The sequence below is a fragment of the Sarcophilus harrisii genome, chromosome 2, assembly GCF_902635505.1.
Source record: "Sarcophilus harrisii chromosome 2, mSarHar1.11, whole genome shotgun sequence".
Taxonomy (NCBI): domain Eukaryota; kingdom Metazoa; phylum Chordata; class Mammalia; order Dasyuromorphia; family Dasyuridae; genus Sarcophilus; species Sarcophilus harrisii.
In genome coordinates, this window is record NC_045427.1 from 509,064,318 (window position 1) to 509,082,970 (window position 18,653).

The 18,653-nt window shown below is 32.9% G+C and overlaps 1 protein-coding gene across 3 annotated transcripts in view; it reads left to right on the forward strand.

Annotated features, from left to right (window-relative positions):
- Positions 1–18,653, forward strand: part of TCF12 (transcription factor 12) — a 402,673-nt gene that overhangs the window by 313,244 nt on the left and 70,776 nt on the right. For all 3 annotated transcript variants that reach the window (XM_023498571.2, XM_031955269.1, XM_031955268.1), the window contains exons 7-8: positions 1,670–1,805; positions 6,995–7,047. In XM_023498571.2, the coding sequence (XP_023354339.1) occupies positions 1,670–1,805; positions 6,995–7,047 (189 nt within the window). The remainder of the gene's footprint in view (positions 1–1,669; positions 1,806–6,994; positions 7,048–18,653) is intronic.

The following is an 18,653-nucleotide window of genomic DNA, read 5'->3' on the forward strand; positions in this document are numbered from 1 at the left end:
AATAGTTTCAGGGTGGTCATCCTCAAATATTATCATTTATTCATGGAGCTCCTTCCAGAGTATTTTTCCTTAATCATAATTTTTCCTGCTTATTAAGTATTTTCCCTATTTTTGTTTTCTTTTATTTGAGTAGAAGTATTACTTGTATCTAACTACTTTACATTTATCTACATTTATTATCTTCTTATTTATTCTGTATATACATTTTAGATGTACTTTTCATTTCCTCTTGTGATGGAAGCTCCTTAAAAGAATTGGTATTTTAAGATTTACAAGGTGCATTACAAATATTATCTCATTTTATCCTTATAGTAACCTTTAGAGGTAGATACTGTTGTTATTCTAGTCTCTGGGATGAAGCCAACAGAGATTAAGCAATTTCCTCATGGTCATACAACTAAAAAGAGTCTAAGGCAAGATTTGAAATCAGATCTTTCTGGTTTCAGGTCCAGTGATATAGGACTAGATACTATATCAAATAAGTTATAGTATCTCCAATGTTTGGCACATAGTGGGACACTTCAACATATTGGTTGATTCTTGACTGATTCCTCAGCTGAATTTATGAAGTGAAAAATAAAATTTATACTTAATTGTTTCCATAGCAATGAGCACAGATTTATCTGCTTTTTGGAGCAGATTGCCTTATAAAGAAACGCTGGCCCCTTTCCCTTTGCTTTATCTCTAGAACTCAGCATACTTACCAGGCACATAGTAGGTGGTAATAACTGTTTCCTAACTGACTGACTTTCCAGCTATGACTGTTTGAAGATAATGCATTGTGCTATGTCATATAGACTATTAAAGGGATTTCCTGGGGTCATTTTGAATATACAGTTTTTGCCTTTCAAGACGACTTTAGAATCTAACCCCTCTATTAAATGCAATTCCACTGTATTCATATTTTTATCAACACTGACAAGCTCAGAGTTAAAAGGACCTTAGACATCATCTAATCTAAAATTCTTATTTTAGAAATAAATCCAGAGATTTCAACTTATATTAATTTTTTTCACTTGCCCAAAGTCATAAAGGTAGTGCTTAGCATCTTATTATAAGGGGCAATAATTGCCACTAGTCCCTACTTCATTTCTGTTCTTTAAACTTACTTGAACTCTAAATGTTTTTGGTTCACCATAGCATGACATAATGCCTCCTTTCAAAATGAAATTTATATTTTTCCTGGTGCTGACTGTATAGAAGCTTTTTCTTAAACTTTCCTTAAAATGGACTGATCCAAAATGTTTTAAGAAAAAAATTTAGAAGAAAGTGAATGATTGATTTTTAGTGTACAAAATGCAAGCATAATCATTAGAGTCCCACATAACCTGAAAACCCTTTTATCTTTCTCAGTTTCTTTAAACAGTTTACTTTTTTCTTCCAAGCAATGGGTGACAGTGGAAAAAGCTTTGACTTTGGGATCTGTGACCTTTTGATTCTTTGCCAGAACAGCTGACAAAATAGCATACTGGACAGTGTCTTCTTCGACCTTACTTTATGTCTCCTTTCTCTGGTGGAGAGACTAATGCAGTGACCAAAAATCAGGTGGCAAGAGTGACAAAAGAACCAAGAAATAATTTTTAACTCTTAAGTACTTGAGATTCAGTGGTATTATAAGAGCTTTATTACTTAAGAAAGGTGATTAGGTTTCCTTTTCCTTTTTCCACAGTCCAGTCTCCTACGACAAGATATAGGACTTGGGAGCCCAGCACAGTTATCATCTTCAGGAAAAGCCGGGACACCATATTATTCCTTTTCTGCCACCAGTTCTCGAAGAAGACCACTACATGATTCTTCAGCACTTGGTAAATATTTGTACTGTCCCTAGTGAAACTTCAAGTCTGAGTTTTGTTTAATTTCTTCTCTTGCTCTAAAATACTGAAAAGTAATTAAGCATATGGAGTTTGGTGTTTGAGGAATTATATTAAAGTTGGAGATTAGTCTGTTTATTTAAAAAAGTATAATCCATTCCATCATTAATAAGTGGACTACAAACATGATCCTAATTTTTATGCATTTAATATAATTTATTTTTATAAAAAATTTAGATTATGAAAACAAAAAAATTAACTCTCTTTAAAAGTTCCCTGTTTTATATTTAAACAAGTTAGTGACATTGTTGACTTAAACAGGCAAACTGATGAACAAAATTTAACTTGACCATTTGGTTCTCCTTGCAGCTTTTCACTGCATATTTGAGAATTTTAAATAAGAAAGGAATTGTTCTTATTCATTGTTTCAGTCCATAAATTATAAATCATTTTGCATAAAGTGTTCACATAAACATTAACTAGTATTCTTTGAAAGTTTGCGGAGGCCATTTTTTTTTTAATCTCACATGTGAGTAGGACAGTGTTAATAGCAAGTAAGCCAATGTTTAATGAATAGTTGTTGATTTAATTAACATATACTTTTAATTTCTTTATAGAGTCATTCTTGGTGTTTTTACTTTTATCCTCCTTCTATGTAACAATCTATCAATAGTTATAGTCCTCTATACAAAGTCGATTCTTGATAAACATTAGTTTGTTGATTCAAGAATTTTAAAATTCATTTCAACAGATGGCTTTCCCAAATTATTTCTCTTCCATAGAGGATTTTTCTTTTCTTCCTCCCCACCTCTAAAATATCTAGTAGACCTATAAACAAATCAAACTAGTCAGACTCATAAGCCAGGAAAGGGACTTCAATGAATTCCATTCCCTTGACTCATTTTTGCTGTCAATTCAGTGTTCTGCATTCTATTTTTAAATTCCAGTCTCCATTTCTGAGGACTACTCTTCCACAGATAAGAAAACTAAATTTTCTGGCACATAAATTGTTATTCAAAGTCAAGTTAAGAATAATCCCCCCTAAATCAAAGTCATCTACCCAGAAGAAAGTAAATATATCTACATATTAAGTTTTGCCTTCAGTATTAATTGTAGACAGCTAGGTGGCTAGTGCCTTTTCTCTGGCATCAGGAAGATCTGAATTCAAATCCTACCTCAGATAGTCATTAGCTGTATGACAGTCCCATCTGCTGCAGTTTTCTCATCTATAAAATGTTGATGATAATAGCAACTATCTCCCAGCGTTGTTATGAGAATAAAATAAGCTAGTAGTTGTGAGGCACTTCGCAATATTTGAAGTATTGAACAAATGTCAGCTAATAATCCCTAGTTCCATCAACTTTGCAGACAAAACCCACTTTTATTAAGGCATCCCAGATTCTTCCATACTTGAATGTAAAACAAAACTTTCTCAGGCACATAAATGAGGTTCTTCATGATCAGAATAGAAGGTCTACTCTCAGTAGTACTCTATCCTCAGTATTGTCAAGTTATGTAAACCAATGGGATGTCATTAGGAATTTTTTTTTATTATAGCTTTTTATTTACAAGATATATGCATGGGTAAATTTTCAGCATTGACCCTTGCAAAACCTTCTGTTCCAACTTTTCCTCTCCTTCCCCCCACCTTCTCCCCTAGGTGGCAGGTAGACTAATACATGTTAAATATGTTAAAGTATATGTTAAATACAATATCCATACAGTTATTTTGCTGCACAAGAAGAATCAGACTTTGAAATAAGGTAAAATTAACCTGAGAAGGAAATCAAAAATGCAAGCAGATAAAAACAGAGGGATTGGAAATGCTATGTAGTGGTTCATACTCATTTTCCATAGTTCTTTTGCTGGGTATAGGTGGTTCTATTCATTATTAAACAAATGGAACTGATTTGCTTCATCTCATTGTTGAAGATGGCCACGTCCATCATAATTGAGCATCATATAGTATTGTTGTTGAAGTGTATAATGATCTCCTGGTCCTGCTTGTTTCACTCAGCATCAGTTCATGTAAGTCTCTCTGGCCTCTCTGAAATCCTCCTGATAGTCATTTTTTACAGAACAATAAAAAGGAATTTTGTTTTTTAACTCAGTGATCTATTGTAATCATTAGAAAAGAGGAAGAATTCTTAGGTGCCTACAACCTCCTTTCAATTAAAGCCCACTCCAAAAGCAAATAAAATGCTGTTTTTTCATAAGGACCTTTTTCATAAGGATTTCAGTGATGTGTGGAACTCTAGACTTTTTTGATGCTTCAGATAAGAAATCTATCTGTGGCTTACTGTCTGAGAAAGTTGCTGGTGCAGAAGGGTGGAGTTAATGAAGAGAATTACAGCATTTGCTCATATAGGGATCATGGTCACAGAGTTAGTGAATGTCAGGAACAAGACATGAAGTTAAATCTTCTTGATTGCACATCAAGTCCTCTATCCACATTATGCTGACTTTCTAAGGGTCATAAGTAAGATGTTCTTACTGCCCAGAAACAGACTTTTCACAGTAAGTGCCACTCACTGGGCAGAGAAGTGATTCTTTGCCCTATATAGCTTCAACCTCAACAGGACTTTCATTAGATCTTTATATTTGAGATCAATTCGACAGTCATTTTTAAAGTGCCTACTATGTGTCAGGAAATGTTCCAGGCACTAGATAAAAACGAAATAGTGTCTTTACTCAAACGCATAATTAAATGTTCTAGAAAATGAACTCTCTGTAATACATCCCTTAACTTATAGCAGTTTTGCCCAGAATTTTTGGATAGACATGACAACACATTCAGACCCTTAATTACAGAACAATTAAAAATTACAAAATTAAACAGTGACAGCTGTTAAAACAGGAGGAAAAAAATAACAAGTTCTTCACACAGAAATTGAATCCTAGGTAGCTGAGTGAAGAACCTAGGTAGAATAATTGTTTCTTAGCATATCAATAATGAACTGATTTTAACTGTAGCAGTCTTTCCTCCCATGAATTGCAGGGTAGACTCTAGTGAGTATCTAGTTGACATTCTAAGAAAAAGTATGGTTTTTGCTCATGGGACACTCTCTTGGTTGTGAAGAGTTCGGAACACAGAGTTCTAGTAAAGCCTCACAAAGGACAAGGATTTTGCCTTTAAGTTTCAGAAATATAGAGTGTGCCAGATGTTGTTTATCATTGGCACATTCTGTTTTAAAGAAATACAGGCTGCCTCTTGGGAAAGGGATAGAGATGTTAATGAAGATGTTTTTTTTTTTTTTTTTCCTTCTTGGTTTTAAAATTTCTACACTCTATTTGAAAAGCTGATTTAAAAAAAAAGAAAAAAAAAGCTTTTCAGCTTGGGAAAGTTAATACATCGAAGAGAATTCCCTGCACAACTCTGAATGTCTTATTGTTATACTGTACCATTTATGGCATAGAAAAATGCCATGCTTGTTTATGAGGGTATTTCCATAATTCCATTTTTAAAAACATCAAACATTGTCCCTATCTAGTTTTGTCCTGTGATGTTGTTTCTTCCTAATAGTGAGTTCCTTTGAAAAATTTAAAAGTTAGGCCTTGTTTTGATTAACAAGATTTGAAAGAATATACTTATTGTTTTTATACATATTGTAAAAGAAAGAATAGGAGTCTTAGAGGTTTTAAATGCTAAATATTATAGGTAAGTCTGATACTTACCTATCACTTATAGGTGTTTGGGGAGAAGTAGGCACATGAAAATACTTCTCTTTTCATTCTTATTGATAAAATTATTGGTTTTGCCCATTAAAAATGTTAATTCTATTTTAAATAGATTTTTCTTTGGATTAACTGTAAACATCCAATGTGGAAAATGTGTAATATATACTATTCCAATTTTGAATACACAATCTTTAAGGGTTTTGTTTGTTTGGGGATTTTTTTGCTTAACATAAACTCTCCTGTATGCTATCACCAATGTTCTAAAGAATTAATTTAGCTATCTTTTAATTATATAAATACCATACACAGTATTGGGATAACTTTTTTATTTCTTGAATGTTGTCTTTAAATATGAAAATTTAGTATTCTGTAATTCATTATATATTTCCTTTTGTATATTTAATTTGAACATTGGCTGTTTCTCCCTACCCCCTATACTCTGAGTTTGACTGAATTCAAGGCTATTTGATTTTATTTCTTCTAAAATAGTCTGTTTGAGGCCAGCCATCAACCATTCATTAGCTATAATATGGAGAAAAACAAAAACAGATGGCATTATATCCATTTAACTTAAAAACCAAAATTACTTTGTAAAGTTTCATTGTTTGTATTCCTTCACATTACATATATCTTTCCCTTAAACCTAGAGTTCTTAACCTTTTTTTTTTTCTTCTGACATCCTTTTGGCATTCTAGTAAAGGCAATGAATGCTCTTTTACATAATAAGGTTTTTAAATAATTGAAGGAAATGATGAATTTCAGTTAGCCATTATTGCAAATAAAGATGTGTATGTATGTGTGTGTATGTGTGTATATATGTATGTATGTATGTGTGAGTGTGTTTGTATAAATACATACATACACACACATTCTCCATCAACTTCACAGAACCCAAAATCTATTTATAGACTAGTCCATGAAAGTGAAGATCCCTTAAGAAGCAATTAATGTCTGTTTTTTTATGAAACATGAATGTGAATATGGATTTGACTCCTCCCAGAACTCAGGGAATTTTTTATTTAATAAATTTGCCGTTGCTGACAAGATGAAATATTTATTGAAGGTCTAATGTGTGGAAAATGCTATCAGTTCCCTGCTATTTGAGATACAGAGGAGCATAATACTTGGTCCTGCTCTTATTATTACTGGTACTACAGTTTTTGAGCTTATACCAAACAACGAGGACATGGCCCTTAGTTCCATTCTTAACCTGTTGCATCATATGCCTTTGGTGCACACATTTATTTATAGGATTCTTTTTCTGAGGCTCCATGCATGCCCATGAGATTTGTCGCAATCCCACGTGGCACCACTTTAAATCAGGGTGTACCTCGCATTGCCCTATTTAGAGCCAGCAAGAAGGGAACAGTTGGCTAAAGGAATAGCCAAAAAAAAGTTGGAAAACAAGCACCATAATCTTGTGTTGCTTTGTTGTAGAGCTGAACACTGGTTGTTTCTCTCTCTGATATAATGTGCTGATGAAGTGTGTTTTCTTCTGCATACAGATCCTTTGCAGGCAAAGAAAGTCAGAAAGGTGCCCCCTGGTTTGCCTTCTTCTGTAAGTACCTGTGTTTTAACTTGAAGGTAACAGCTTGTGTTCCAGGATTCAACGATTGCTTCTTGGGAGAATAAGTTGAATTACCGTTCTGATTGCTTTGTCTAGTGATTGTAAATAGCCTAACTGATTCATTGAGAACGTTTGTTAAGTCTGAATCCACATCTGATGTTTAGTTTTTAGCTTTCACTGCCTTGATTTGTAGCTCACTCATATGCTCTTACCCCATGTCCCTGTCATTTGAATTTGCCTCTTGGGAAGAAGGCTAGACCGGTAGCTGTCAAAGAAGATCTCCTGTACAGGTCTTTTGATGTTTAATTAGTCATTATGTTGCTGAACAGGAGGACAGACAGAGATTAATAGCTGAGAATCTTAGAAATTTACATTTGTAATAATCCCAATGGAGCTGAAGACATTAAGATTCGGAGGACATGTTCGGCTCAGCTTGCCTCTGTAGGACTGAGGTTATTAATATGCATAAATCACCAAGTCAGATGTTCATTGTGAAGCCCTAGTGGATTTTAAAGCCTTCATTAAGCCTTTCCTAACTTCAGCCTAGCATCAGGAAAGCTTTCATGCAACTAGTTTGTTGATCCCTCTTTGCTCAAAAATGTATCCTTTGAGAATTTAGAGCTTTGATGAAAAAGGTTGGAAAGGTTTGGTGGAAAAATCATTAATGGCTGTGATAATCTTATGCTATAAGGGTGTTTGTGCTATTAAATATGCTTTATTCTTTAAAGGAACAAAATTGTTTATAAATGAATCCACATTATAAATCCATGTTAGGTTTAAAAATCTCTTGTGTAATGAAGAAAGATTTTTCCACCCCTCCTTGCTTAGAACAAATGGGAGGGAGGGTAGGTTTGAGGCACTGCTGCCTTGTGGGGGTACATCTCTTTGTTGTGTAAATGGATGGTGGGCTTTTTATTTGGCAGTACTTAACACATGGGCGCAGGTGCTGCTGGATGAGTCATAACTCATCGAGGTATAAACTGAATGCAACATCCGGCTTAGCAAGTAGTCCCATAGAAAGAGCAAAATAGGTCTGATCTTTTTATTATGTATTAAGACCCAAGTCGAGATGGTATCTTTTTTTTTTTTTTTTTAGTTTAGTTATTGGGTTCCATTCACCTCACCACCACCACCTTTTGTCCAACACCCCAAAACTTGAATTTGAAATCCTCTTTGAAACTCAGTTCCAGATGGATCCGAGTTGATGCAGCCTGGGGCAGCTGTGCTCTGAACCTGCAGCCTACCTGGAAGGCTGGATTGCAGCTGCAGGCATTCTTAAAAAGCTTTTGCTTGCCTAAGCACTTGGGCCCCACTAGAGGCTGAATAGCTGCTTGATAAACAAAATGAACACAATACCTCAAATCATTATTCCCGAGGACAGCTTTTTTTTTCCGGCAGCAGCTAAAAATAGTTGGGCAATTTACATTTTAACAGTTGTGTGCTTATGCAGGGGTGGGTGGCTTTACAGTATAACCGATGATTTCTGCTAGATTAACAGAAATTATATTAAAAATGACAGAGCTGCTAAAACATGTAACAGTGCAATTTTCATGTAATTTATTACTAGGATTCTATGAGATTAATAAAAGTTAAATTAGATATTAATATTTAGTAGGACTATATAGGTAGAGGGATCGTGTTAGTAAATGGACAATTTTGCTCATTCTTCTGATCTGATATTAATTTTAATAAACATTGTGATTTTATTGCTGCTCATTTTATTTTTTCATATTTTAAGAAGCCACAACAGAAAAACACATACATCTAAGTGTATGTACATATATTCACATGTGTGCATCTATCTGTATATACATATACATACACATACATGCATATAGACATAGAACAGTGTACAGTACAAACACTGGGGGTCATCAGCGATCCATATATTCCTAGTAATAAGAGCAGTCATTATTTGGTACTTCAAAATATTTCTCAATGTTGCATATGGTGTCTGAGAGTTACCATGGAGGAGGTGGAGGGAAGAGGAAGGGAAAGAGCCTAATTTTTTTTTTCAAAGCTTTGATACTGCCATAAGGATCATAGATTTAGAACTGGAAGATTAATATTAGAGTACTAAGCAAACTAGACCTCGGAGTAATTGTTTTGCAGTGCTTTTTGCTAATAAGGTTGTATCGATTTGAAACCTATACATTTTGGCATTGTACATTGCAAGAATTCACAAATATGTTCTAACTATTCTTGAAATCTTTTTGTGTATTTACTGATTTTCAAATTCACTTAATGGTGAATGTATTTTCCTAAATTGTAAATTAAAATTTTAAAATAAAAACATGTGAGAATCATATTTTTTAAATCTCACTACTTTATGGAAATTAACAAATTTGTTTAATAAGAAAGAACTGGCATAATCTAATTTTTTAAAAAACAAAAATACATTTTGGTGAGCAGGAATAGCAGCAAACATAGACTTTTAAGAAATATGTTGTCAATTTTTAAAAATTGTAAGTAATTAGAGAATTTGTCATTTCAGAATCACTTTTTTCCATTAATTCTCTGAAAAATAATCTAATAATTTTTACTACATGAGTTAGTGGTAATTAATCATAAACCAAAAATAAAGTGTATTTACATTGTGAAATATAAATATCTTTCCCTCATTCAAATAGGAAATTTATGGCAACATCTCAGATGCTTTAGAATTTTCCTGTCTGTAAAGTGAATAGTGATTATGCTACTTTGAATGTGATAGCAAAACTAAATTGTTCTGCTGCTATTGCTGTTGTTACATATTGTGTAATAAAATAATTTTATTTAATAGATAATTAACATTTAAGGTTTACAAAATATTTTGCATACATTATCTCATTTAAGCCTTCCAATAATCTGTAAAATAAGCAGTCCCCTTTTCCAGATGGTTCATTGAGGTTAAATGAGTTACCCAAAGTCATACAAGTAGTAAATATATGTTAGAATTTGAACTCCATAAGAATTTTTATTGTTGCTTCCAACAAGTAACACCATATCAGGTGGTCATTAAATTATCTTTTTTAATATAAAGAAAGTAAAGAATTTTTTGCCTTAAAAGTCAGCATACAAACATAATAACAAACTATTCATCCTTCATGCAAATTCATCAAATGTTTATTGAACATATACTATGTATTAGGTTCTGATTAAGATAGAAAGAAAGGATGTGACAAAATTTTTGCCCTCATGGAGTTCATAATCTAACTTACAGTCATTAATCACTGATGTGACTGAGTTGTCAGGCTTGTGAATGGTTCCAAAGGGGTCATTTTTCTACATTATCCTATATAATGAAGGTCTAGTTTGATTCCCTGTGGAATAATGTCAGGGGAGAGGAGGCTTTGCAAGTCTCCCATGCTGTTGGTTCAGTGCTCTTTTTTTTTTTTTTTTTTAAACATATCTGGAAGCCATTTAATCAAAACTAGTACAGCTTCTCTTCAACATTGACTAAGAAGGTCTTAGATCTAGAGTTGAGAAGACCTCAGAGGTTTTCTAGTTGAACCTTTTTGTCTTATGTTTGAGAAAGTTGAAGTGACTTTACCACAATCATATAGGTAGCAATTAACAGAGGCATTTTTTTAGGACCCTGGTTCTCTCCAAAGCAAGTATTTTTTCCACTGTAAAGCAAAGGGAAAGGAGTAATTTTTTTGACTCTTGACCAGCAGGTGATGTACTCAAACATTATGTCCCTCTAGCAAGAGTTCAGATTTATATATTTTTATTAGTGCACAATGTCCAACATAAACTCATTTCCTCATGTATTCTCACTTATCAATTCAGTTGCAAAAAAAAAAAAAAAAGTTTTTTTGGTTTTTTTTTTTTTAAATCCACACTATGTTCAAGGTGTTAGCTAAAAGTTAGATATATAAAGATAAAAATGAAACAGTACCTACCTTCAAGGAGCTTATGTTTTTTCTATATTTTGACTAGCTACAGCTTTTGGAAATCTGCTGCAAAAGTTCATCAGTATGATTATAAAATAGGTAGACCAGTATGGGAAACTTTGACATCAGATAAAGGTCTAATGTAGTGATGTCAGATTAAAATAGAAATGGATCCCTGCAGGCCACATATTTATTGACTTAGAAAAACCATCAACATTATATGTTTTACTGTATTTTTATTTATTTTGTCAAACAGTTTTCAATTACATTTTAATCTGATTCAGGTTGTACTTGGTAGTTTTGTTGACCTCTTTAGCTGTTAAGTTACCCCTCTGGTCTAAATGTACTCCAGAAGATATATCCGATAAGCTTACATGTGTGAATTTATCTGTGGGTAAATAGTGAGCTATACCTTTATTTAAATGTGAGTTTTCTGAAGACAGGGGCTTTCTTTTACCTTTCTTCATATCCCCAGAACTTAGCACAGTGTCTGGCACATAGTAGGCATTTGATCTAATTTCTTTGTAGACAGTATCTGTGATTAATTATCTGGGGGACTTCCAGTGGGGAGATTCCCTCTACTAACAGAAATTATTATCTATTCTGATTGTTAAGTTGAGTGATTTGCTCAAGATGAAACAGACATGACTGTCAGAGGGGGAGTTTTGAACATAGGCTTTACTGAGTTTAGTGCCATTTCTTTCTCCACTATGGTATGTTGCCTTCCTTGACTTCATAGGCCATTACTTCTCTTTGATTTTTGTGGGTCCTTTACCTTCCATTAACATACTTCCTTCTCCTCTTTCAACACTAACTCCATCCTTTATTCTTTGAATAAAAACCAGCTGGTTTTCATCTGTATCTGATTTTTTTCTGTGTAAAGATATAAAATGTATATTTTATATTTTAAACTTATTAGAGGGAGGGAGGAATTCCATTGATCCTTGTTTCTTCCTCATCCTTCACTCACCCAATCCTCTAACAGTGGGTATGAAATACAGAAGATGAAAAAAAAAAAACAACAATAATTAAAAAGAAAATAAAATCTGTACACCACCTACTGTGAATTTTATAGATAGTCTTTATAGAAAAAAATCTCTTTAGGAATATAGTCATGGGGGAGGTATAATTTGGTTTATTACTAAAATTAAGATAAAATAAAGACTAAATTGGCATTTAAAATATAAATTATTCTGCTAATTTGACCTCAGAGAAGAACTTTAGTGATTTGCATTGGTCAATATAATTAAAGTATTTTGTTTTGTTTTATAAATCAGAAGCTAATACTTTGGAAGATAAAGTCATCATCCAAAAAGACTTCAACAAGCTAGACACTGAACTAAAATTTAAAAAATAATAATTAAAATAAATAGCTTACCATCTTTTTATTTTTTTAAGCACATAATGTGTACCAGGCATGTGCTAAGTACTTTACAATTATTATTTCATTTGATCCTCACAAGTCTGGGAATTAGGTGCTATTATTTTATCCCCATTTTATAAATGAGGAAACTGAAGCAAACAAAGGTTAAGTGGTTTGCTCAGGGAGACACCTCTAGTAAGTGTCTGAGTCCAGATTTGTATTCCTCTTCCTGATAAGTACAGTGCTCAATCCATTGGACCACTTACCCTATTTGTAAGAAAATTTTTTACTTGAAGTTTAAAAAAAAAAATTGAAAAGACATGATTAGCCAACAGTTCTTGTGAAAAGACCAATAGTGACACAGAGACCAAAAAAAAGGAGAAATCAGCATTTGTGGAGTCTTAGTGCCCTGAACAAAAGAGGCAATAGTCTTGTTACACTGAAGTCTGTTAACCTACCTCTAGGTTCTTCTCTTTGATCCTAGGTGACCCATTTGAGAAAGAACATCAACAGCATGATTAGTGTGGGCTGGGGGCCATTCTATACAGAGATCACCTGAAGGAGTAAAGGATCTTTAGCTTAAGCCAGAAGTTTTCCAAGTGTGCTATCAGATCCCTCAAAGTCTGATATCCTTTCAGGGTGTCTGTGAGAGAAAAACTGTTTTTGGAATAATATTAAGATGTTATTTGCATATTAAAAAAACTCATCTCTTTTCCAAATACATATCTTTCTGAGGCCAGATTCTCTTTGTATGCTTCAACCAAAACAACATATCATAACAAATTGAATACAGAAGCAGATAGCAGAGTCCACCTGTCTTCTATTAAGCTAGACATTAAAGAGATATTAAAAAAAAAAAAAAAAGTAAAACCATGCTTTGCTTCTTCCTAAATTTTTTAGGGAAAATATGATTATTTTTCACTAGCAAAATCTTATATATAATAGATTCTAATGTGATTTAAATGAATTAATAAATATTTTTAGTTTATCAGTTTTTATTTCTGATATGGTCAATATCAATAGAACCACAAAACCAAAAGTTCTTTGGTGTCCTTGATGTTTAAGATCATAAAGAAGTCTTGCACAATTTTTTAAGATAATAAAAGGGTCTTGAGACTAGAAAGGAGGAAAATGAACTGTTGTAGACTAGAGATAGTTAGGTGAAACATAATGTGTTTTACAAGTTTCTAAATGGCTGGCATATTAAAGGGGGGAAAAAAAGAATGTCTTATTCTTGGCCCCAGAAAGCAGATGTAGAAACAACTGGGAGAAGCTACAGAAAGGCAAATTTTGGCTGGATTTCAGGGGAACTTTCATAACAGAGTGCTCCAAAAGTGAAATGGGTTGCCACAGTGAGTTTCTCATGTTTTAAATATTTCTGTTCAACTGTGGATTGGAGGAGATGTTCTCTTAGGGCTCTTTTGACTCCATGATTCTTCAATTAATTTACTTCCCTCCTCCCCCACCCTCTTTTTTTTTTTTTTTATTATAAATGCATCTGCAATCTTGGAAACTTAAAGGAATTTGGCATCTCTTGGTTTTTGCTTTATTTTGAGAAGCAAGGAAAAACTTGAGAACAGAAGAAACCAGTAACATTATAATTAAACTAGGAAAGACTTTTTTTCATTTAATGCCTTTCTATACAGCTTTAGAAAGCACTCATTCCCCCTTTCCAAACACAGTGAATTAATTTTTGCTATATAGCTTTGTAAATCTTTTTTTTCTTCTGAGCTGTCACTATCAAGAGTTACTTTCCATTCTGATCCTTCAGATTTGTTCTCTTCATAGCTTTATAAATAATAATTTTCTTGGATTAAAACAAGTTTCTTAATCCTTTTCATGCATTTGCTTCTTGATTTTGTGTTAGTATTTCCAAACATAGGTCAGTTTTGTTTTTTTTTTCTTGAGCTGCTAAGGATGGAATAATCTTAAGCAAGCTAGACACAAGAGTAGTCAGAATATTATCTTGAAGAGATCTGGTCACTATATTAAAGAAGTAATATGTACATATCTGTATTCCCCTCTGGCATGTTGAATGTCATAAATATATCCTCATTAAGTACAGTTTTGGATACAATACTGAATAATTCTCTAAATATCTTTTTTGGTTGTAGAAAACTCTTTAGTGACGCTTCTTTATCTTTCTTCTTATCTATGTAGATAGCCTCCCAAATCTATCTTTTCTTTGTTTTCCTCAATATGCTCTCTTCATTAGTGGTCTCATGACTGCTTGAGCTTCAATTAAGCCTTCTAGGTAAAGGATGTGTATCACCACACCCTACCTTTTCCCCAAATTTTCTTTCATCTCCATTTTCAACTGTGTACTAATTGCCAACATTTATGTAACCAAACCATAAAGTTCTTTTATTTTCTGCATGTTCAAAATCTTTCTCCCAAAACCTGTACCTCCTAATTTTATATTAAAGAGATAGGTTTCAAAGCTCAATGCAGATGGAGCTTAATTCTGCAAGTATATATTATGTGCTCACTGTGTGCCAGATACTACATGTATTAATAAAATAATGTGCTACATACAAAAGACAAAGTGCTTACATTCTATTGAGGGGGAATAAATTATGCACAAATAAACACATACAAAATCTATTAAAAATTAAATATCAAGGAATTTTGAGAGAGACTTGATAAGAGGAGAATCTCAGAAGATTTATTATAGGTGTTGAGACTTGAGCTGAGTCTTGAAAGGAGCTGGGTGTTCTAGGAGTTGAAGATAAGGAGAAATGAGAATATCCCAAACAAAAGACAGAAAAAGAGGAGATGAAATATTGTGTTCAGAGAGCAGCATGTAGGTCACTTTGACTGGATTATAGAGTACTTGAGGAAATACATGGCTTCAAAGAACCCTTCTTTTGACTATGGACAAGTCATTTTAATCTCTCTAAACCTTCGTTTACTTGTCTGTAAAAATAAGAAGATTATCAAATACACTCATCCAACTACCTACCTAGAGGAATTATTGTGAGCTTCAAATGAGATAATATTATGTACAGATTTTTAAAAATTTTATAGTACTGTTGATCTGCTGCCATGATTACTTTTCCAGTTACTAGTGTTAAAGCTGCAATATCATATTTGATTCCTTTCATATTCAATTAGTTGCCAAAACTTATTGATTATACCTCTGAATAGCCAACTCTCCAACCTTCTGTCTATCCAATACATTATTGTTCACAGATCTAATCTTGTTTTTCTTTTTGAAAGACTTCAAGGAATCATAAAGTCCAGGTACTTTATTCAGTTTTACAAAGCATTCTATAATTTAGTATCAAGGATCCTTTCCAGCATTATCTTTTTCTCTTCTCCTTCAAACACCTCACCTCACCTAGCAAATGGGATTATGCATTGTCTCTTTGATTTTTATTACTTATTCTTATGTATTATTATTGTATTCCTTAGGGCAAAAGTTATAACTAGTAGTTTTTGCATCTAAAGTAAAATGGTACAAAGCATGCCTTCAATTCTGTTATGTTATTGGTGAACAAATAGGACACCAAGAGGTTGTAGAGGAAGGAAGCAAAGAAGGAAGGAAAGAAAAAAGGAAAAAAGCAAAGAAAAGAGGTAGAGAAGAAAGTGGAAAAGTGAGAAGAGAAAGAGCAAGACTGGGAAAAAGTTCACCTGAATTGCTAACTATTGGGATGGAAGATGTAGTTTCCTACTTCAATTATTTTTACTAATTAGCTGTTAAACTCAATTGTTTGTTTACTGAGAAAGAAATGAAAGTGAATTTAATGTTCTTCTAAATTTTAGTAGCCTAGAGGCAAAATCCTATCCACTCTGTCTAGGCCTTTAGTCCCCATCAATCTCTATCTGTTGAAATCCCAGTCTTTGTTCACCATCAAATGCCACTTCTTCCAAGAAGCTTTCCTTCAGCCATTCATTCTACCTGTAAGCAATATCTTCCTTTTGTAAACTTATTCAGAGCACTTTGTTTGAGATCTATCTTGTTTACTTATCATATTCTATTTATATTGTAATTATTTATCTCTGTGATCTACAAAATTAGGAAGTACCTTGAGGGTAATGATCTATCTTATTTCACTTTTTATATCTCTATCCTATCCCAAACCTAATAGTATCTTCACAGAGTAATCATTTTACATTTTAAACTGAATTGAATTTGAGACAAAAGGAATATAGATTTAGATTATAGGCCAATGACTTCCAAACTTTATAAATGGTGCTTAGAGTTGACACTATCTTCCCTCTAAGTTACTTAGAAGTTGACTTTTTTGATGTTTTTATTAATGTAAAGTAAAAAATAACTTTTCTTGTCAATTTAGAATTTTGTGATACTCCTTGAGGCAATTTAAAATACCCTGGGGTATTATACAAGTTTGGGGATCATTGCTTCTTATAATGGTGACAATAAAGACCACTAGACAATGTCTAATGATCTGCTAGCTTTTTAATGTGCATTTTAAACAGAAGCAGTAAAATTACTGACTTCTGAGGGTCTCCACAACTGAGTATTTTCCAAGTAGGAAAGTGACCAAACAACCATCTGGGGCTGCTAGAAAAGAATAATTTCACTCATTAAAGGATTATGCTGGTCACTTTAGAAAAATTATTGAGGAAAATTCATTAAAATTCTATGGTCCAACCTTGTCTCTGAAGAAGAAATAAGAAAATCAGATTCCCCTTTTCGAAGATGTAAGGAGCAGTGGGTATGGAATATTTTATATATTATCGAATGCAGGTAATTTGTTGATCAACTTTATTGAACCAAGATTTTTCTGTTTTTCCATTTTTATTTTTGTCAAAAGAAGTAGCTCATTCTGGCTGGATAGGGGAAGAAGGTGGGATATTCAGAAATGACAGGAATGTCAAACAAAAGATGATAAAAATTAAAATCCCATTTCTATTAATAGAAAAAAAACATACTTTATAAAAGTGAATTATAGTAAGCATAAGGAAGCTGAGACATAGGATATTTATAAGTTAATAGTGACTTCTAAAATTGACAAGCAGTACCAAAAAGAGATTGATAGATTCCTTTACATATAATGTCCATTCCATCTAATAGCTCTGAATTTGATGTGGTTACTTTGATTTAGGATAAAGGTTTTGTTTGGCAATATAAGTCCAAACACTTGACCTCCTCTTTATTCTCTTACTTTTGGTGATAAAGTAATATGCTAACAGGCAGTTTAAACTAGGGAGCCCCAGATTTGGATCTTGCAAAGATCTAGATTCATAGTCTATCTCTGATACTTTATTGAATCAGCTTATGTTAACCACCTACTTATGTTCCAGGTATTGTGGTAACTGCCACTGGAGATATAGAGGGGAAAAAAAAATCAGTTCCTGCCCTCAAAAAGCTTACGTTCTATTATATGACTATAAGCAAGTAATTTAACCCACCTTAGTCTTCCTCTATTCAAAGGGGATCAAATAAAATAAGGCTATTTGTAAACTGTAAAACCCTATATAAATGTTAATATTATTAGAGTGATTGAAACAAATACTGTTTCTGCAAATACTGAAAAGTGTTATGGTTCAGAACAAGCTTTTATCTGTAGCTTTTCTGTTCATTTTCTGGGAGCCATTAAAACCTTTGATCTATATTCAGGTTAAAATCCAGAAGGAACAGTATTCAGTGAATTAATCCTGTTGTCTGTAATGATGTGATTATATAACATCTCATATTAATATCATTTTATACTCTCCACACAGTCATCCTTTTCAAGGGAAAGGAACATCAAGAATGAGTTTTAGAGGGGTTGCCAACTTTTAAGGTTTATTTGGATCTTCATTTAATGGCTTTTTTTGATCCCCATGATTTTCATAAGTCAAAGTTTGAGATTGTTTTAAGGTACAAGAACCTATTTTCATTGTTTTGGGGGATGTAGAATGTAATTCTATAAACTTTGCTTATTTGTATCTGTTTTGGGAGTATTCAGGATGGTTTTCTGACATGGTTTGATCAAGGTTTTTATTTTTGCAAACTGGGAATAAAGAGTTGCTCAGAATTAAACTAAGTACTAGAATTTCATCCCTGGGATTGATTGGGTTTTTCAATTTTATTCCAAATTAGGCTCACTGTTAACAATCCTCTGCAAATGGACTAACTAGAAATTTGCAATTACTACTATTTAGGAGAAAAAATTTTCTTTTGTTTCATTGGTGTTTATTTTGTGTCATGAAAAGTAATTTATTATATGTGTATAAAATCTAATTTGTGAAGAACTACACTTCTGTATGCTGCCTGTATAATATCATAATTGTATCTTAAGACACAGCTTTGAAACTCTGGCTCTGACTTCCATGAAGGGTCTTGTATTTTTCCCCATGTTTATACTAATTGAATGTATTTTAAAACAGAAATTTAAAGTGTTTACCAC